Raw genomic sequence first — 22,096 nt, forward strand, 5'->3', positions numbered from 1 at the left:
TGTGGGAAGGACTCTTTGGGAAATGGGAGGCCCCAAGCTCTCAGCCAGGACTCATATGTCCCAAGACCCCTGAAGGATCAGCAGCCCCCTGAGTTAAAAAATAAGACACCTAAAAGGCACTACCTGTCCTTTGAGCAATGGTGCCTCTTGCATAGGGAGGCTCGCTGAGGGCCAGACTGTCCCTGGCCTGCAGTCTCAAGGTCAGGCTGTGTCCTGGCTACCCCCTTATCCCCAGAAGGCCCAGGACAGGCAGTCTGCTCAGCCTGCTAGTGCCAGAACAAATACCTGGCTCACTGCCTCTCCCCTGGGCTCCCTCTCTTCTTAATTAACAGAAAACCATTGTGAATACTAAAGAAGAAATTAGCACATGTCAGTCATTTCTAGGTGTTTATAGATTTTTCAATCCATCCTTAATTAACCCCTCCAGTGCCAGCCCTGCCTAAGTGACTACGTTTCCCTTCCTCCTGATGACAGCCTGGTTCCTGCCCTCAAGGAGCCCCAATGTAATTGGTCTTGTTTCCATTCATGTTCATTTCATGTCTATCCATAAGGCAAAATAGATGATGAGACCTTATTTAAATATCATTATATACTAACAAATGTGAACAAAGGATATTTTTATATGAGAATTATGAAAAAAATAAAATTTCACCTAGGGAATAAAAACCATGCCAGTAGCTTCCCACTCATCTTAGGATATGACAAAAACTTACCCAGGCCCCCAAGGAGACCCCCAGCCACCCCAGTCAGATCAAGACATGAAATACACCTGCCCTTTCACATCTGGGGATTTATGGAAAGGAGCTAATCACATACATAAGAGCAGTATGTGGAAGACAATCTATCACAGAGCTGTTCGTCACAGCAAAAGAGTCATGAACAGTCTGTGTCTGTCCATGTGGTATTACCTATTATGGTGCAAACAGTCCTACTGGGCAGTCACAAAGCAACAGTGATGAACAGCTGTGTTTATTGACATGGAAACATGTTTCTGTATATATGATTGAGCAAGACAATAGGTTACTAATATGTATTACAATATGATATTTACATAAAAATCATAGTCATTGAAAGAGAGTGTGAGAAAGAAATCCGAGATATATGTGAAGTCACCAAAATATTGACAGTTATTACTTCTTGGTGGTGAAATCTCAGATGACTTTCTTACTTCCTTTTTGTACTTTTTGGTGGTATTTGAATTTTTACAGAAAATATGGCTATTTTAAAAATCCAAAGACATCCAATCAGGTGTGCTAATTTGATGGAGGGGCACCGGGTCTGGAGAAGTGTCAGACAATGATGGTGTCAGGCACAAAAATTCTCCATTCCCGAGGCCAGAAGTAATAGGTCCAGACCACCAAACTCTCATTGGGACTAATGCAACATCTGAATTTAGGATCAAAAAATGTGAGTCAGCTCCAAAGTTAAAGATGAAGGAGATGAGGCACCATGTGTGAAAACAGGGGGCTAGAAAAAAGTTCACAGTACTCCTGGCTAAGTGGATGCGACTAAAAGAATTAAATGCCAGTGTACCCAGGCTGCTTTCTTAGGAGCACGGTGCCACCAAGAGAAGTGGCAAGAAGTCTGGTTCCTTCTCACAGTGTTCAGCTTTGGCTGAGCAATGGGCTCAGTTTCAAGGGTCATGTTCTAAGAGGGACTTTGGGACCACTGAGTGGTACAGAGTGAGATGAATAGTATAGTGATGAGTTTAAGCCATGAACTGTGACAAGCTGTGGAAAGAGTTATGGAAGGAATGGGATGTTTGTCCTGGAATAAATTTAGGAAGTATGGTTGATGTTTTCAGATCTCTGGCAGGTGGTTGGGGACAGAGGAAGCACAGGTGGTGTGCATTGGTGGAGCCAATGAGGGACTGTAGGGAGAAAGCTTGGGAGGAAGGTTCTAGCTCAATAAGAAGACAACTTTTCCAATAGCTGAGATTGTGTCAAGGAACAAACTGCTCTGTAAGGAAAGAGCTCCCTCTTGATAAGAGGGCTCAGGCTAAATTCTGTAAACCCCAACCAGGCCACCAAAAGAGTAGAGGAGCCTTGCTCTGGGAAGCCGTGGAGGCTAAGTTCTGTGTTTCTGACCTGGAGCTGGTCCTGGGCCTGGAGAAGGGTTGAATGAGAGAGCAGTAGGGGAAACGGCTCCATGCTTAGGAGCCCCACCCCACCAGGGCTCCAACATACATCAGAAACCTCCACTATGTAAGGAAAACCCTTGAGACCTCAGCTTCCCAATTAGAAATGAGCAGGAAATACAGGCACTTACAAGAAGAGTCTGGGGACAGAGTTCCTTTGAGCTTCAGGTTTTGGGGCTTGAGGCTGGCTCCTCACACAGTCCACCACAGATGCTGGTTGCTGCTTCTAACAACCCCACAGAGCCTTGTTGAAGGCTCATCATGCATTCATGATGAGGCCACACCTCCTTCCCAGAGAAGCCTTGGGCAGGAACACCTCCTTTTGAGTGGCCCAGCTTGTAGTCACCTACCACAGGGCATTAAAATGGCATCTGAGGGCAGAGCACATGTCTTCACTTTTGAAGCCTTCCTCTGAAAGAGGTAGACTAAGTTCATGTCTGAATGAACTTGACTCTGGTAGCTGCAGACACCATGCTTGTCAAGCACAAGCAAAGCAGAGAAATCTGATGCCCGGCAGGGCCCTACCCCCTCCAGTGATTTCCTGCATTCTTCTGGGAACCTCCCACTGGCCAGCTGCTCTGGAGAGAGCTATCATGGAGGAATTTTAATGAATAACATTTTTTCAATCATATAACAAAAACTAAATTTATTAATGTGTTTCGAGTTTACAGAGAATTCTAATGCCAAGTCCTCCTAAGAAGTCTGTCCTCACCACTGTTGCAGAACTCCCACATAAACTAGCACTTGCAGGATCTTGAGGAGACATTATTTCTTGTCTTGAGTGGCTTTGGTTTTAATTAGCGGCTACTCTTGCTTTTAAACTACAAACTACTATTAATTTAGTATCATCATTATTGATTTAGTTGATTGTAAGTTAACCCTACAACACAGTGACATATATTTGCAGCAAGTATATCTGTAAATATGTATACTTCAGTGTATAATTTTCCAACACCTAGAATTTAAGGTAGGCATTCATGTTGATTCAAATGTGAAATATTTATAGCCTATGGCTACACACAGCTGAGGCTACTGGCCATTCCTTCTGCCCTTGTTTGTACAAAAAGAAACAGTGCTGGTGATGCACTCCTAAAATTGTGAGCTACTTAAAAAAGTAGCAATGTGCCATTCAAGTTAAAAATAATAGAACTAGTGGATTATTTTCAAGTTCACAGAGAATTGTTTCATAATGTGTTCAAGCTTATATTCTTCTCTTTAATAGTAAATAAGCAGTCACACGTTACCAACAGCAAGTTGTCCACAACTTATTTGCAAATTCCTTTTCCCTGAAAAGTAGAAGCACAGAGGTGATCCTTAGAGTTCAGGGGGCCCTTGTCAGGAAAGTTGGGGGATTCAGCTTGGATAACATAGCCTGATCTCTGGGCACTTGGGGCTACTTAGATTTTCCAGACTTTCATCAGGACAAATGGCATCTGGTCTTCAAGAAAGCTTCCCCTTGCTTCCTTCTCTCCTTCCTTCCAGAGCTAACCATCCAGGGAATCTTCCAAGGAGGCCCAGAATTACAAGTACAGTCAAAGATGTGGTTCTAACCCAGACACCATCAAGCCACACCCAAATGAGCAGGCACTTTGGAGCAGGCTCTTGGTGGGGCTTTGGGGACTTGGGTGCCGGGGAGGAAGGCGCAGAAAGTGAATATGAATTTCGTGTGTGTCTAAACTTGTGTGTGGGCTAGTTCAGATCTGCCCCTTATAGTACAGAGGGTCAGAAGTTGTGCCTGCGTGTGTTCACTGAAGTATTGAGGCAGGGGGTATTTAGAATCCTCAACACAAACCAGGGGAAGGCAGGAAGCTTGATGCAGAGTTCAGCTTCCAGAGCTCTTCCCCCACCCACCACTCCCCTACCTCACCTGTGCTATTTATTCATCAGCTCTGATCTCTGGAAATGGAGAAGTCTTTGCAATATAGCCTTGTCCTAGCAGGCTTTGATTATGTGTTTCTCTTAAATAAGTGAGATCACATCTTCTGGCTGCCACTCTTTGGCTCCTACTGTCCCTGGTGTAGCCTGAAACTTGAAGTTTCCAACAGTCTGATGGGGCAGGAAAGGCTCCTCTGTGGCGGCAGCCACTGCCGGCCGGCTCTGGAAGCAGAATCTGAAGCTGTTTTCTAAGGATCAGTTCTCTGCTCCTTGGTGTCTTATATCCTGCTTAACTTGGTCCATTAATAAAAACCAGTAATGTGACTGTGCCCTTTTCACCTTGTAAAATCCTCTGTTTTCTTCAGCCACTTCACAGCAAAAGCAAAAACTAGAAATTAGAGATGGTGTCTTCACAAACCAAGAATGACCGACAAGAGAGCCCTATAGTCTTGGGGTTGCTGTTGTCCCCATTGCCTAGGTGGGGGCACTGCAGACAGCTCAATCTTCACCTTCATCCCAAACACACACACACCCCTGCAGTGGTCTAATTAAAACACATCTCATTTTAAATCCCATAACTGCCAGAGCCCTCCAGGAATGACAAAGGATATCTCAAGGTCCAGGTCAGCTAAGTGTTTCCTGCCCTATCCCTTCTACCCTCCCATAATGCCTAAGGGTTAGGCTCCTGCTGCTGACCCACAGTGAAATGGAGGTGGGGACAGCTGCTGGGAGGTGGGACAGAGGACAGCTGCAGGAACTATGGGTGCCTAAGCCATAGAAGCCTGTGCCTGCCTTGGTCCCCATGGCCCCCACTAGGACCTAGAAGATTCATCCTGACAGGACATTCTGAATAAGCAGTTCTAGAGAGACCACTTAACAGCCAGCTCACTATGCCCCACTTCCAGCCCAATACCCTGCCTAGCTTCTAGTCAAATGTGCCAGAACAGCCATTTCACTGCGCCTGTATATAACTGGGGTTGGGCTAGATCCTATTTCTGCACATCCCAAAACCTATCTGTCATTTTATGGCCTCTATGTTTTGGAGGATTATATCACCCCCAAAACTTTAGGTACACAGTATGGCCTGAGCTGTCTCATGGACAGATGTACTCTTTCCATTATGCTTCCTGACTTTCTGAAATAGTCTTCAAAATACCATTATGCCCTTTGGGACCCAGACAGGAGGCATATCTGTTGCATATCAGGATTACCTGGGGAGCTTCTAAGACCTGGGAATCAGGCCAAGGAAGGCTTGATAGAGCTCTAAGGCATGAACATCTGTATGCTCTTTCCAAATACACTGCATTTCCCATGACAGCCCACCCCACATATTCCAGGCAGAACCACTCCCCAACATCCCACCTCACACACACCTCAACATTCCCAGCCACATCCACTCCACCCAAACAGGTGAAATCCACATTAGGGGACAGCCCTGCAGTGAGCGGTACATGAAGACCTGAGGGCCGAGGTTTCTTTGTCAGGACCATGGCTGGGTGGGACACCTGGGATTTGGGCTTGGCTTCTCATCACTTTGGACATATGGCATCTTGCTGGGTAGCAGCTGCCATGGTCCCTGGATCACCAGGTGCTACACAGTAGCTTGAGGAAATGGAAGACCTGGGAATAAAAGTGAGGGGCAAGGCCATCAGAAGTTAAACACTTTGGATTCCAGGCAGAGAGCAGCTGGTGAGCAAGGACTTGTATGAGCACCCCTGGGAATTCTAAGAGGTATCTGGGGAGAGAATCCCCAAAAAAAGACTCGAATTCCTGCTAGTCATGTCACTCAGAGCCATTTAATTCAGGCAGAGATGTTAATGTGCCCTCACTTGTGCCTCTGGCGCTGGCGGAGGAGGCTGGGGGGACATTCAGGTCGCACAGATACAGACACCACCTCATGCTCATCCCATTTGGAGGGCTCTGGGGGCAGGTCCAGTATGAGGTTGCCAGTCCTCTCCTCTGTTTTTCACTGAAACCCCAGCAGTAGCTAAGCTGCTAATGCATTTCCTGGCAAGCAAACCTGTGATTCAGTTTGTGCCTTCCTCTCTTTCCATATATCTCAGTGGATAATTAGCAAGATAGACACTTAAGTAAAATGAGTCTGTCTTCTGGAGTAATCTCAGGGCTCTGTGACTCAGACCAACCCCTGGTATGTGAACTTTCTCTCTGTCACTCCGTGCAGGATTACACTAGGGAAAGGCTCTTTGGTGGTCACTGGGAGTCTGCCACAAGGACAGAGAAAGGAAAATAAATGTGCTTCAGGGACGCATTGTCATTAAACCCTGTCCTGTTATATTCAAAACAGATTACCCCAAAATATCTGCTAATGGGAATGCAATGGGCCACACTGACAGATGCATGGTGTCCAGATGATTGGGGATGATAGGTGTTTTAGCTTCCCAGCTACTAAAAAAAAAACCATAAAATGGATTGGTTTAACAACAGGAATAACTATTGCCTCACAGTTTCAGAGGGTAGAAGACTTGCTTCCTTCCCAGGTCAGTATTTTAGGGTTCCTTAATTTTTCCATCATATGGCAAAGCACACAGAGGCATCATCTCCCTTCTCTTCTGAGTTCTGTTGACTTCTAGCTTCTGGCTGTTCCCTGTGGCTTCTACCTCTGTGGCCTTCCACATAAAGCCTCCACTAATAGGATTGAGACCCACCCTGATTCAGTTACGCCACACCTTAACTGAAGTAACCTCATCAAAAGGTCCTATCTACAGGAAGGGTTTAAGACTAAGAACTTGTTTTTCTGGGGTATTGACCTCCAAGTCACCACAATGGGATGCACTTGGATGCCTGGGTTCACTTTGAAAAAAGACCCAGACAGACTAGAAACACATCTGGGGAGGAGTCTGAGAAAAGTGGGAATGTTTAGGCTGGAACAGACTCAGGACTGTGAGGAATGCCTTCAAATCCCAGACGGGACATGATGTAGCAGAAGAAGCAGAATTTAAGTAGTCCCAGGAGGCCAATGAGAAACAAATGTCAGTAAATATAAAGACTTTTCTAGTACTTAAGTGTTCCTAGAATGGAACTAGTATGTCCGGTAGGGGTTTCCCATCCCAGGGAGTATGTCATCATAAGCTGCAAGTGGGATTTCACTGAAAGATGCTGGGGGTGGGGTCCCTGCACCGGGGGAGAACTGGGCTGAAGAAAGGATTCAGATAGTCCATAATTCTTCAAACTTAATTCTGATCCACAATTTTCTGCTTTATTGTTAAAGGAAGCTGTGTAATTGATTTAGCTATTGAGGGCTTGTTACTATTCAGATTTGAAAAATCAGCCTCTAAGGAGGCTTGGACATATCTCCTATGAATATCTCTCCAAATGACATTTTGTAACATTTCTCTCTCCATTCTCATCCTTGTTTTTGACAAAACATAGTCACTTTTCAGTCCTTGAGTGAGGGAGACACAACTGCTGTGTGGACCAAGATGGTGCCTTGATGCCTAGGTCTCCCTGTGACCCTGGGTACTATGAGTCCTGTCAGGTGTCTATAAACTGTTGTACACAACTTCACTATTAACTCTCAGTCACTCTTCACATCTGCATTAATTTGCTAAAGCTACCAAAATGTAATATACCAGAAATGGAATAGCTTTTATAAAGGGAAATTAATAAATAACAAGTTTACAGTCCTAAGGCTGTGAAAATGTCCAAATTAAGGCACCAATAAGAGGTCACCTTCACTCAAGAAAAGCTGATGCCACCTGGAACACCTGTATCAGCTGGGAAGGCACGTGGCTGGCATCTGCTGGTCCCTTGCTCCTGGGTTCTGGTGCTTTCAGCCTCTGGTTCCTGTGGTTTCCTCTCTAAGCATCTGTAGCCCTTCACTTAGCTCCTCTGGGACACAACTCTGCGTTCTGGCTTGTTTAGTGTCTCATGGTAAGGCACATGGTGACATCTGTGGGGTTCTGTCTGTGTCTAGGCATTTGCTTTCTGTTGGCACTCCAAGCATCTCCAAACATCCATGCCTCTGTCTGCTCTGAAGCAACTGTTCTCTAAGCCTCTGCATCTGAGGTTTCTCCAAAATGCTTCCCCCTTTAAAGGACTCCAGCAAACTAATCAAGACACATCTTAAATGGGCAGAGTCACATTCCCATCTAACCAAAAAGCCACACCCACAATTGGGCACGCCACATCTTTGGGGAGATAATCTAATCAAAATGGTTTCCACCCTACAATATTGAATCAGGATTAAAGGACATACCTTTTCTGGGGTATACAATATTTTCAAACTAGCACAACATCCTTCCCCATCTAGGTTCCTTTTCTATCCTCTCTATTCTCCTTAATCTACACCAGCCTTTAAAAATCCATCTCCAGCAGCCATCTCTACTTTGAGTTCTGATAGGCATTTCAAACTTATGACCAAATGGCATTGCCCAACCCCCAACTTGGTTTTTCCTAGTAAGTAAAACCGCCGTCATTGTTTATTAAAGCCAAAAGTTATTCTTGATCTCATCACCCCCACCCCACCCCCTGAAACACTTTTCTTCACTCCTCACACCTAGTTCATCACTGGGTCCTATCAATTTTTCCTTTTTTTTTTTTTTTTATAAATTAGAGAAGTTGTAAAAATCTTGCAGAAAATAGAGTTCCCATATATCTCCTATTAATAATGTCTTGCATTGGGCAGACCACGGTGGCTCAGTAGGCAGAATTCTCTCCTGCCATGCTGGAGACCTGGATTTGATTCCCAGTGCCTGCCCATGTTAAATAAATAAATAAATAATGTCTTGCATTAGTGTGGTATATTTGTTACAGTTATGAACATACAGTATAGTATATTTATAATATATAGTATTATTAACTATAGTCCTTGGTTTACATAAGGGCTCCTTGTTTGTGCTGTACAGATCTGTGTTTATATATGTTTACATAATATATATGTTCATATATGTTTACATAAATATATATAATTATAGTAACATATATACAATCTAAAATTTCCCCTTTTAACCACATTCAAATATATAATTCAGGGCTCTTAATTATGTGCATAATGTTGTGCTACCACCACCCCAAATACAAACTGTGTACAATTTAAGCATTAAATCCCCATTCCCTACCTCTCCCTGGTTCCTCGTAACCTATATTCTAGTTTCTAACTCTATGAATTTGCTTATTCTAACTAATTCATGTCAGTAAGATCATATTTGTCCTTTTGTGTCTGGGCTTATTTCACTCAACTTGATCTCTTTAAGGTTCATCCATGTTGTCACATGTATCAGAACTTCATTCCTTTATACATGTACCACATGTTGTTTATCTAGTTATCATCTGATAGACACTTGGGTTGCTTCCATCTTTTGGTAATCGTGAATAATGTCACTATGAACATCAGTGTGCAAATATCTGTTCAAATCCTTGGCTTTCAATTCTTTTGGATATATATCTAAAAGTGGAATTGCAGGGTCACATGGTAATTCTATACTTTCTGAGGAACTACCATACTCTTTCCCACTGTGGCATTTTATTCTGGCTAATGATGTTGACTATCTATCTATTCCTGTGCTTTTTCCATTTGTGTATCTTCTTTGGAGAAATGTCTATTCAAGTTCTTGGGCTCATTTTAAAATTGGGCTGTTTTATCTTTTTGTGGTTGAGTTGTAGGATTTCTTTATATATTCAGTAACCCTTACAGGCTAGGTAGTTTCCAAGTATTTTCTCCAATTGTTTGTTTTCCATTTACTTTCATGATAAAGACTTTTGATGCACAAAAATTAAGTTTGATGAAGTCACATTTATCTATTTTTTCATCTGTTGTTCATGTTTGGTGTAAAGTCTAAGAAACCATCACCTAACACAAGGTCCCGAAGATTCTTCCCTATGTTTTCTTCTAGGAGTTTTATAGTTCTGGTTCTTATATGTAGGTCTTTGATTGTTTTTTTTTTTTACAACTTAATTTTTAAAAAAATTTTTTTTATTAATCAAAAAAAGAAAAGAAATTAACACAACATTTAGAAATCATTCCATTCTACACATGCACTCAGTAATTCTTAGTATCATCACATAGATGTGTGATCATCATTTCTTAGTACATTTGCATCGATTTAGGAAAAGAACTAGCAAAACAGCAGAAAAAGAAATAGAATGTTAATACAGAGAAGATAATTAAAATAATAATACTAATAAAAAATATATATATAAAAAGGAAAAAGAAAAAAATAAAAACAAAAGATACAAACACACAAACAAACAAAAAACCATATTTCAGGTGCAGCTTCATTCAGTGTTCCAACCTAGTTACATTACACTTAGGTATTATTGTGCTGTCCATTTTTGAGTTTTTGTATCTAGTCCTGTGGCACAGTCTGTATCCCTTCAGCTCCAATTACCCATTATCTTACCCTGTTTCTAACTCCTGCTGGTCTCTGTTACCAATGATATATTCCAAGCTGATTCTCGAATGTCGGTTCACATCAGTGGGACCTTACAGTATTTGTCCTTTAGTTTTGGGCTAGACTCACTCAGCATAATGTTCTCTAGGTCCATCCATGTTGTTACATGCTTCATAAGTTTAGTCTGTCTTAAAGCTGCATAATATTCCATCGTAGGTATACGCCACAGTTTGTTTAGCCACTCGTCTGTTGATGGACATTTTGGCTGTTTCCATCTCTTTGCAATTGTAGATAATGCTGCTATAAACACTGGTGTGCAAATGTCCGTCTGTGTCTTTGCCCTTAAGTCCTTTGAGTAGATACCTAGCAGTGGTATTGCTGGGTCGTAATCCATTCTGCCATTCTATGTCTTTTGATTGGGAAATTCAGTCCATTAACTTTTAGTGTTATTACTGTTAGGATAATATTTTCCTCTACCATTTTGGTTTTTGTATTATATATATATCATATCTGATTTTCCTTCTTTCTACACTTTACTCCATACCTCTCTCTTCTGTCTTTTCGTATCTGACTCTAGTGCTCCCTTTAGTATTTCTTGCAGAGCTGGTCTCTTGGTCACAAATTCTCTCAGTGACTTTTTGTCTATAAATGTTTTAATTTCTCCTTCATTTTTGAAGGACAATTTTGCTGGATATAGGAGTCTTGGTTGGCAGTTTTTCTCTTTTAGTAATTTAAATATATCATCCCACTGTCTTCTAGCTTCCATGGTTTCTGCTGAGAAATCTACACATAGTCTTATTGGGTTTCCCTTGTATGTGACAGATTGTTTTTCTCTTGCTGCTTTCAAGATCCTCTCTTTCTCTTTGACCTCTGACATTCTAACTAGTAAATGTCTTGGAGAACGCCTATTTGGGTCTATTCTCTTTGGGGTGCGCTGCACTTCTTGGATCTGTAATTTTAGGTCTTTCATAAGAGTTGGGAAATTTTCAGTGATAATTTCTTCCATTAGTTTTTCTCCTCCTTTTCCCTTCTCTTCTCCTTCTGGGACACCCACAACACGTATATTTGTGTGCTTCATATTGTCATTCAGTTCCCTGATTCCCTGCTCAAGTTTTTCCATTCTTTTCCCTATAGTTTCTGTTTCTTTTTGGAATTCAGATGTTCCATCCTCCAGTTCACTAATTGTAGCTTCTGTCTCTTTAGATCTACCATTGTAGGTATCCATTGTTTTTTCCATTTTTTCTTCTTTGTCCTTCACTCCCATAAGTTGTGTGATTTGTTTTTTCAGACTTTCTATTTCTTCTTTTTGTTCAGCCCATGTCTTCTTCATGTCCTCCCTCAATTTATTGATTTGGTTTTTGAAGAGTTTTTCCATTTCTGTTCGTATATTCAGCATTAGTTGTCTCTGCTCCTGTATCTCATTTGAACTATTGGTTTGTTCCTTTGACTGGGCCATATCTTCAATTTTCCGAGCATCATCCATTATTTTCTGCTGGTGTCTGGGCATTTGATCAGATTTCCCTGGGTGTGGGACCCAGCTGGTTGAAAGGTTTTTCTGTGGAATCTCTGGGCTCTGTTTTTCTTTTCCTGCCCGGGAGGTGGCGCTCGTGGCGGTTGTCTGTCTGCGGGGCAGTCGGCCCGGAAAACTGCGCGTGGAGGCGGGGGTCGCTGGCCGCCGCGGCTTGGGGGAGTGCCGGTCCAAATTGCCCAGCTGGCCCGAGATGCCAAGCGTGACGGGAGGGCCCCGCTATCCAATGTTCCCAGTCAGACCGGGGATCCACGTGCGTGGAGGGGACCCCAGTCGCCAGCCGCCCCGGCCAGGAAAATATGCGCTCCTCGGGTATCTCACCGCAGTGGATTCTCCCTGCCCGTTCAGCCATTCCAGAATGGGGTACGCTGTCTTTTTGGTCTCTGTCGTGACTCCGGGAGCTGTTTCGTATTGTTTCTCTTTCTTTAGTTGCTTTTCTGGAGGAGGAACTAAGACCCGCGCGTCTTACTAAGCCGCCATCTTCTCCAGAAGTCATCTCTTTGATCGTTTTGAGTTGACTTTTGTATATAGTATGAGGTAGGGGTCCAGAATATATTTCCTATCCATCCAATTTTTCTCTACTGTTTTACAGCAATATTCTCTGACGAATCTACCTGCTTCCCCTTTTGCCCCACTTCAAGTCATTCCTTACAGAGAAGGCAGAGTTATCCTTGAGACACATACTGAGATGTCCTTCTCCAGCTTAAAGCCTGTCGGTGGCTTTCCACTGCATTTAGAATGAATAGGTTCCTTCCCAAGGCCCCCAAGGTATTATAGGGCCTGACCCATGCTTCTCTTTTTTTCATCATCCTAGCCTTTGAACCAAGTCCTGAAACCCACCAAGCTCTTTCTTTGTTCCCTAAACCTAAAACATTCTTCTCCTGACTCTTCCCATGACTGTCTTCACTTTAGCCTTCAAACTTCTTCAGAAAGACTCTCCCAAGAAGGCTCCTGCTCTGTTACTTTCTATTATAGTTCCCTACATATTTCTTTCTTAGCTCTAACCACAAAACACAATTATTTTACATATTTGTATAGCTTGTTATTGTCACTTCTTTCTACCCTCAAGACAACAAGCTCCTTAAGGGCAATTAACTGTCTTTCACACCATTTTATGTACATTGACCACGACATTGTCTGGCATACAGTAGATGGTCAATAAATACTTGTCAAATGAATGACTAAGTCTCTCAATCTAATTCTATTTAGCTAATGTTCTTTGTTTAACTCTTTGTCCTTCATGCTGGTGCCACAGTATATGGAGCCGGTCATTTTGGATGAAGAAATGGACTTCAGCAGTGGCTAGACTGCTTTTCCCCTCCCAAGCAAGAAGTACCTACTGAAGGTAAGACATTTCTACCAAGATTTTTTGTGGGGTGGGATACATGATGATATTTCATGGTCAGGGGCTGGTACAAAAAATAATTTGTGAGCTGAAAGTTGGTATGAAACTTAAGTGAAGAGACTAAGGTCTCACAGCTAAGTTCTATACTGGTGGGAGAAATGGAGTCAAGTTACAACCAGGTAACTGCTTCTGGAGGAAAAACAACTCTTGTAGAAAAAAGAATTAAATGGGTTGTAAAAACTTTACCACTAAAAAGTCTTTCCTCCTACAGTTCCTTTGTAACAACAAATGAGGATCCTTTGTAACAACCCTCTCTTCTACCAGTACCAAGTAGCAGGCAGAGGCAGACTGAGAGATTGGCAGCCTGGGAGGAGGTGCCATCCTTGGCTGCTGGCTTCACACAAAAGCAGAAGCTTCCCCCATCCCCACCACAGAATTGGCTGAGCCTACAGAATAGTCTATGTTCCTTGAACCAGGACGCTGTCAATATGATAGAGAAATGACATCACCCCACCTTACATTACCCCCCAAATAGTAAACAACGGCAAAAGCAAGAGGTATGCAGGACAACTGAGATAGAAAAATGCTCCAGTAGCTGACTTATGAACTCTGTATTTTCAGCTATACAAATATACAAGCTAACCTGTTGAAGAAATATGGGAAATTGAAACATTATAGTGGTTCTTAACCCCCAACTGCCCTGTGATGGAAATTATAAAACTTTGCTCCCAGTAAGCATCAATTTATCTATCTGTACAGAAAGGATTCTGTCCACTTGAATACCTGAGGAGACAACAAAGCTTCTTTTCTCTCTTTGGTCAAAAACATATTCAAAGGCTTCTAAAAGACACTTCTGACAATGACCAGTTAAAGCATTCAGAATTTATCATGCAAAGTCCTTCAGAATGCAGCTCTTCCTGGTATGATGTGGTTGGATTTTACTCAAATTTATCAGCATGTGAAATAATACCACTCCCTTCTGAAGGCTCAAGCCCCAAACTTGTCAGAACTACCACTCTAGGCTCTCTCTGGGAAGACAGAAGGTGTTCATAAGCCAGTTGGTCTTTTGGAAATTTGGGATCAAACTTTATAGCAGTCTTGGGCCTAAACAAGAGGGGGCCAAACCTTAAAAAGTCTTGAGAGGCATGTAGTGAACAGTAACACACTTGAGCTGAGCAGACAAGTTCAAATCCTGATTCTACTTCTTCTCAGCTATGTGACTGTGGACAAGTTTCTTAACCTCTCTGTGCCTGGATTTCTTTCTCTGTAGAGACAACAGCATCTACTTCATAAGGCTATTGTAAGTATTAAAAGAATTAATTAAAAGTGCTAAGGACTGTGTCTAGCAATGTGGTATGTTATATATCAGTGTTGCTACTATTATCACATTGTGATCCTGAAGAGGGGCTTTAATTAAAAGACAGAGATCCTTTCCACTAACATAGTTCAAACCAGCTTACCAGGGAACTTTGATTTCTAGTAAACTCAGTATCAACCAGGGATTGGGCCAGCAAATACTGATTGCCACCTTCACACAAGGACTTTTCCTTCAGGATCTGGGGAGGTGTCAATTTTTCTGCCTTCCCCTTTGGTTAGACTAGAAATGCTGACTCACAGAATCCTGCAATTGCACCTGGGGGGTGGAGAAAAACTTTCTGTGCTGATGAGGGCATTTTTCCCTAAACAATAGCTTGGTTTCAGGACTTTGTCTGCAGAGCTCTATGCAGGCAAGAGCATCAAAAATTGTGTCTTGGGTGCCCCCAAGAATAGGGATATTTATGCAACCTCTGTACCAATAATATGGTTTGAAGATGCAGTTCTGTTGGGAGAGGGATAATCAAAAGTCTGTATGGGAAGGGGCTTACACTACATCTGCAATTCTTGTCCTCAGGAGACAAGGCTAGGTATCACTGAATGTTTTAGAGGAAGCCCTCTGAAATCTTTACCTGATGTTCAATGCATCAGCTAAGAACTTCTGGGATGGCACCAGGCACAGGAAGGAGAGGTCCCTTAGATATCTACTGGTCACAGTGCAATGGCCTTATCAATCCTTTCAATGTTCTACTGTCAACTGTGTGTTGCTGCTTGAAGTGAGCAAATGGGGAAGTGGTAGGAACTCCATCAATCCTGCTGAAGGTTCCCCTAGATAATTTAGGGAATTGTGGCGAGTTGACAAAGAACAGTTTAGATGACAGTACTAGTAGCTAAGAAAGGGAGTCACAAAAATGTAAGACAAACACTGAATATGGCCTTCCTTTGAAGAAAATTGACTCACCAATGAGAATTAAGTGATGACAATGTACTTGGAATCAATTCTAAGCCAGCTCACTCAGAAACTACAGGATCCTGAAGAATAAAATTGAACTATGTGACATTTTTTGAATAGCGAAAATTTTACTTAAAAATATTTATTTTTTAAAGTGTTTAATGTTTGTAGATGAAACACAGGGAAATGTCTTGTCTTCAAGTTGCCTATAGTTTTTGGGCACCAAAGGTTCCACTGAAAGCCTCCAAAAAGCCTTAATGTCCACGGCCAGAAAGATGATGGGCAGTTCCTCTTACATGCCAGTAGGTCTTCTTGGCTGTTACAAGTAAGGCTTTGTTTCCTTTTGGTTCTCAAAGGCCACAGTTGGAATATAAGACCTAAATGCAAACCTCTGGGTCTAGACAATTCAAGATTTCAGATTCATTTTGGCAATGCTACATTTACCTTGTTTGGCTTATTTCTCAACATCAGGAATATTTCCCCTGCCACCTCCATGCCTGGTTATGTCTCAGATTTATTAAGGAAGAATTCAGTTAGGTTCTTTGCACTTCATCTTACTGTTATTTGGTAGGATTGGCAATCAGACAAAACTACCCCAGTCAAGACTGATACAGAACTGACCAGGATCAAGTCTGGATAGTTTGGGTCCCAGCAGGAAACAGATGGTACACTCAAATGGGGTAGTTAAGAGTTTAAGTAAGAGAGTATTTGTAACTACTGAGAGAGTTTAGGCAAACCTGCAAAGGAAGACACAGTATGCTAGGGCAATAGTCCCTGGTCTTGGTTGAAGGGCAAGAGTATAGCTATAAGAAAAGACTGGCTGACAGGCAGGAGCTGTGGCCAATAGGAGAAGGCAGCTAATTCCCAGTAGCCCAGCATGGAAGGAACTAGGGCAATAAACATTTAGACCTCACTTCCCCACCCTCTAACCTCCTTTTGTCTCCCCTTGACCAAATCCAAACAAATCAAGAGACCAAAGGAGCCTGTTAATTCAGTCACTAAAGACCAGCCTTTTCCGGCACAGAAAGGGCAGAGAAGGGCAAAGAGTGGATCTGGATGGGGCAGAAAGAAAATATCCAACACAGCGTCATTTTCCAAAGGCCACAGCTTCTTGGTCTCCAGCCAAGCACAGCCATTAATGGGGTACAATATGTGGCCAATTTCAAAGCTCTGCTTACTGCTGGGAATGCATGTTTGAACAAAGCCTTTATTCTGTATTCCAACAGCAGGGCTGGAATTTGAAAAGCTTCATTTTCAAGACTCTCAGCTTTTGATCTGTCTGATCTGGAACTTACATTTTAGAGTCAAATAGAATCATTTAAACAAAACATTCCAGGACTAAGCACAAAATGTTTTGTTTTCTCCTTCTTCCCCCTCAACACCAAGCATTCCTATTTGAAAAGTAGACTATTCTGTGGCCAACTCTTAAAAGTACATCCTCTCTCGGATTTCATTTCTCTGAGTCTATGTTTCTTCAGCCTGTGCCTTTACCTTGGTTTGCTTGTATACAGGCTACACGAAGTGGCTGACTGCACGTCAGAGTGATCTGGAGCAATGGACTTTGAGAGCAGTGCTTCTCTTCTTCAACTCCTGCTTCCAGGTTTGGCACAACCATGTTTGCCATCCCATTAATTTTCCTTATTAATTATATTTTATTTTCATTTTGTTCCCTCTGCTCCATTCCTTTTCCTTTCTTCTTGGATTTAAGCCCCTCTTTGACTTAATCTTCTTTCCCCCTCAGCTAACCTTATCCCCAGTCCTAGCCTGATTTTATTTCTTTTATCATATTCCCCCTGCCTTGACTTATCTGTTATTAAAGTGAGAATATCGATCAGTGTGGTGGTTTGAAACTGGATGTATCACGAGAAAAGTGTGTTCTTAAACGTAATACATCTGTAAGTAGCACTGTTTGATGAAGTTATTCAGTTAAGGTGTGGCCCACCTCAATCAGAATGGGTCTTAGTCCTTATAAGTGGAGTCCTTAGAGTCCTTTATAAGTGGAATTAAATTCAGACAGAGAAAAAAACACTGAATGAGCAGCCAGAGGCTGAACTCAATGGAACCAGGAAGAGAACTGAAAGGCCAGTAGAGGTTGTCATGTGCCTTGTCATGTGACAAGCTAAGGACCAAGGACTGCCAGCAGCCAGGCCCAGAATGCCACAGACTTTGGAGAGAAAGGATTGCCTTGATGATGCCTTGATTTGGACTTTTTTCTTAATGTCAAAACTGTGAACAAATAAATTTCCATTGTTTACATCGAATTATTACATGGTGTACTAGTTTGCTAGCTGCCGGAATGCAATATAACCAGAAACAGAATGGCTTTTAAAAGGGGGAATTTAATGAGTTACTAGTTTACAGTTCTAAAGCCGAGATAATGTCCCAATTACAACAAGTCTATAGAAATGTCCAATCAAAGGTATCCAGGAAAAGATATCTTGGTTCAAGAAGGCCGATGAAGTTCAGGGTCTATCTTGCATCTGAGAAGACACATGGTGAACACAGTCACGGTTTCTCTCTTGGCTGGAAGGGCACATGGGAAGCAAGGCATCATCTGCCAGCTTTCTCTCCTGGCTTCCTGTTTCATGAAGCTCCCTGGGAGGTGTTTTCCTTCTTCATCTCCAAAGGTCACTGGCTTGTGGACTCTCTGCTTCTCGTGACTATGTCGTTCTTCTCTACTCTCTCTGAATCTCTTATTCTCCAAAATGTTTCCTCTTTTATAGGACTCCAGAAACTTATCAAGACCCACCCCAATGGGTGGAGACATGCCGTCACCTAATCCAGCTTAACAACCACTCTTGACTAAATCACATCTTCAGGGAGATGATCTGATTACAGTTTCAAACATACAGTATTGAATAGGGATTATTCTGCTTTATGAAATGGGATTTTGATTAAAACATGGCTTTTCTAGGGGACATACATCCTTTCAAACCAGCACACATGGTATTTGCTTGAGCAGCCAAGGAAATTAAAACAATCAGTGCTCACATTCCTCGGAAATAACACCCAATCTGCACTTTCCTAGACAGAGCATATTTTCCCAGGTCATAGCAAAGCCCAAATCCCCGTGCTGTGAAGAGCAGGAAGGGTCAGAGTGGTTGTTACTGATAGGCCTTGTAGTTGGCCTATCAGTCACTGAAAGCAATCTGAAATGGAAGAGCTACTTTTTCACAGCCATGGGAGCAAACAGGGAAAACAAGGCCATATATCCCCAGATATTAAAAAGGCACAACAGTTGGAAAATGGAGTTTAGACATGGCCTGGTCCAAGTGTATTCCATAGAATTAAATAACAAATGAAAATAACATGGAAATTCTCTCTAGAGTAAGCCATCACTCTATCAAAATGACTACACAAATAAACTGAAGGTCTAGGCTGAGGAAGGCTAACAGAATGCATCTTTTGGTAGGAAGGACAGTTGTCCTTGCTTGGGTGCGCGGTGAGAAAGGGTGCAGGTACACTAAAACATTATAAAATGACTCACCTTTCAGTAAGTGGTTAATTCTGGACCTTAGCTCAACTTTAATGAGCAGAGTCACTAATTCAGGAACACAAGAAAATGGAGAGTTTGGATGGCACTCAATTTAATAACAGAATCCTCTACTCTTAAAAAGAAACATTGCTGTGAAGGAGCATTTTGAATGTAAGCAATCTTCAATTTCAGTCCCAAGGACTGGGCAGAATCAAAGCCTCTGTCAAATTGGCTTTTGTGCAAGGAGGGCAGCCACCAGCTCTCCCTAGGTACTAGGTCCCTGCTTCTCCAGGGTGTTTTCCTGGAAGAGATGAAAAGACTGCAGCACTTATCTCTGCTTCCTGGAGTATGTTGGGAAAGAATTTTCTTTCTACTAAACTTTCTAACCAGGTGAATAGAACATGCCCTTCAGAGATCTGCTCACTAAACCCTGAGAGAATGCTTAAAGCAAAGAAGATGGTTTACAGACTGCCGGATGATTTGATGGGACTGGAAGTAAACAGGAAGGGAGAAAGACTTTGAAGAAGCTAGGTCAACTTTACTTTTAAAATAAAAGTTGAGCCAATATAGTTCTGTAGTGAAGAAGCTAAGCCTACCTATAATTACGCCTAAGAGTTACTTCCAGAGAACCTTTTTTGTTGCTCAGATGTGGCCTCTCTCTCTCTAAGCCCAACTCTTCAAATAAAATAACTACCCTTCCCTGTGAGTCTCCCTGCCAAAGTGGGACATGACTCCCAGGGATGAGCCTGACTCTGGGATTTATAATGCCTTCCTGACCAAAAAGGGGAAAAGAAATTTAACAAAATAATGTATGAGTAGCTAGGAGAGTTAAAATAGAGTTGAGAGGCTATTCTGGAGGCTACTCTTATGCAAGCTTCAGCTAGATATTGCTAATAGCCTTGGTTTGCCAAACTACAACCAACATCATTCCTGTTAATCCTAAAGAATACTCAGGGCTCTGAGATCCTACAAAAATTTAATGCACTAAGTTTACTGTTCAAAAACTTAAAACCTACCTTCAGATGGTTCCCAGGCCAGAAAAATCCTGAAACTCAGGGGTGCCAATCTCCCTAAGAACATCAACCAGCTCTATCACATTTCATATTGTCAATATTGTTTTCAACATGACAAAAGTTAGAATGGGCATAACCCAAATATCCCTAAAGAGTGGGAGAAGGATAAAAGCAGGAGCAGTTACAGCAGAGAAGTTAGGATTTAACAAATGAGTAGGACTACTGAATCATTACATTGATATTTCTTTTTAGTCTCCAGTGTCTTAGAGCAGTTGGAAGAAAAAATCTGAAATTGCAGAACTGTAACCCATACCAAACATTGAAATCTGTTGTATAACTACTTGTTAAAATGTATTTTGAAATTTATTGCTTTTTTTTGTATATATATTTCACATTAAAAAAAGTTAAGCAAATAAAAAGTAGATATACTTTGGCTGGCAGGACACCCCAACGGAAGCACACTGAAAGCACTAAGAAAACACTGACAGAACCATTCAGATAGGGCAGTCATGTCATACTATCTTTAACCCATCAAAACTACAATGGTATCTTCTAAATTAACTTCAAGTAAAGAAGCATGTCTATTAACTTTAGGCAATGAGTGGATTTATATAAAACTAAAAAATGTTCAGTTGACAGTTCTGGATCATTTTGGAGACCTAACATCCAGCAGGGGCTTGAAATGAAATTATGTTACTATTTTATAAAAGAAAAAGCAACTGAAAATTGTTCCTTTATAATTTGTTTGGGAGGTTAAAGGAAGCATCTATTCACCCAATTTGACCTCAAATGACAAAATTATCTGTCCATGTAGACAATAGATACCCATAATACAAAAGTGATGATTTATTCTCCTCTGCATCCAGCCTCATGACTTCCCCAAAGATGGATGCCTACCTTTGCAACAGGAAACCATGTTCATAATTTGCATAATGGCTTAGAAAACCTTTTTATATTCACCTCTTGTATTATAAGAGCTAACCTGATTGGACAAAATCTAATTTTTATTGACTCAGTCAGTAGACTGGGAATTTAGCAGCAAGTTAATAGCAAGTACTTAATGTCTCTCCTATAAGTTTAAAATAAGTTGTCTTAAGTAATTTATAGCAACCTAAAACCACAAGAACACATGTGAATGACTGAAGCACTTCTGCTGTAATACCTATGGCATGTTTATTAGCAATTTCCTAACAAAGTGTTGTAGCGCAGACTGCACGTAATTATTTGGAACTTCCATTACCATATTTGGCCATTCATTTTCCCCTATAAATAACTATGACTAAATATAAGAATTTGAAGTAAAACTGAGCAAGCTTTCCCAACTGGCCTTGCTACTTTGAGGGCAAATACCCATCTAAACAGCTTTTGCATACATCTTAAGTTGATTTCAGCCATGACCAGTCATCAAGCCTATTGATGACCATCCTTTAACATCAATTCATGCTGCTTTGGAGATAACTAGCTTCAATTTTAAATTGATGCAAACAGATGGCAGGGCTCAGTGGAGCTTAAAGGCTAAAAGCTTGGCATAGTTCTGTCCTTTTCCCTTTCCTATACCCATATTTAAGAACTAGAAAGAGCAGTTTTATTTCTGTACTGTTTAGCACTGGAGAAAGCCTTAGAGGTTTTTTTTGGTTCTAGGCAGGGCAATGGATTTAGTAGTGCATTTGGTTGCTATTCCGTGGCTAGAAGTCACAGGGGAGTCCTCTGATTCTTCACTGAGTTCAACTGGAAGGAGTTTGCTAGATTTTAAACTTGAAGAGTGTGTGTCCAAACTGTCCATGTTTGCCTTCTTACTTTCACAAGCAGTGGGCTAGAAATAAAAGAGAAGGGCTGGATGAATTTTTAGGCACAAAGCAATATACAGCAATTCAAGGAAGCAAGAAATTTTTAAATATCCAGTTTCAAATCCTCTGCCATGTAAAATTAAAGTAAATGTCTGATAATATTTGCATAGGGAAGTCCACTTGGACATAATTGTATTTATCTCATTTATCTTTACATATTTCTAGACAAGCTTTGACATTTATACAAATATCCTAACAAGTACAGCATGATCATTCTTTCTAACCTGAGTACAAAGTGATTGCATGTGGCCTACCCCTCA

General features: G+C 41.6%; 1 protein-coding gene across 20 annotated transcripts in view; it reads right to left on the minus strand.

Moving 5' to 3' along the window:
- STK33 (serine/threonine kinase 33) overlaps window positions 1-22,096 on the minus strand; it is a 401,742-nt gene that overhangs the window by 57,319 nt on the left and 322,327 nt on the right. For 15 of the 20 annotated variants that reach the window (XM_077113891.1, XM_077113893.1, XM_077113896.1 and 12 more), the window contains one exon: window positions 13,099-21,802. The exons of 2 other annotated variants lie outside the window; for them this stretch is intronic. In XM_077113891.1, the coding sequence (XP_076970006.1) occupies window positions 21,608-21,802 (195 nt within the window). In that variant the 3' untranslated portion in view covers window positions 13,099-21,607. Of the gene's footprint in view, window positions 1-2,797; window positions 5,633-12,269; window positions 21,803-22,096 lie in introns of those variants that run through there. 3 more of the 20 variants (XM_077113908.1, XM_077113913.1, XM_077113909.1) reach the window with 3 other exon arrangements.

The sequence above is a fragment of the Tamandua tetradactyla genome, chromosome 8, assembly GCF_023851605.1.
Source record: "Tamandua tetradactyla isolate mTamTet1 chromosome 8, mTamTet1.pri, whole genome shotgun sequence".
Classification (NCBI taxonomy): Eukaryota; Metazoa; Chordata; class Mammalia; order Pilosa; family Myrmecophagidae; genus Tamandua; species Tamandua tetradactyla.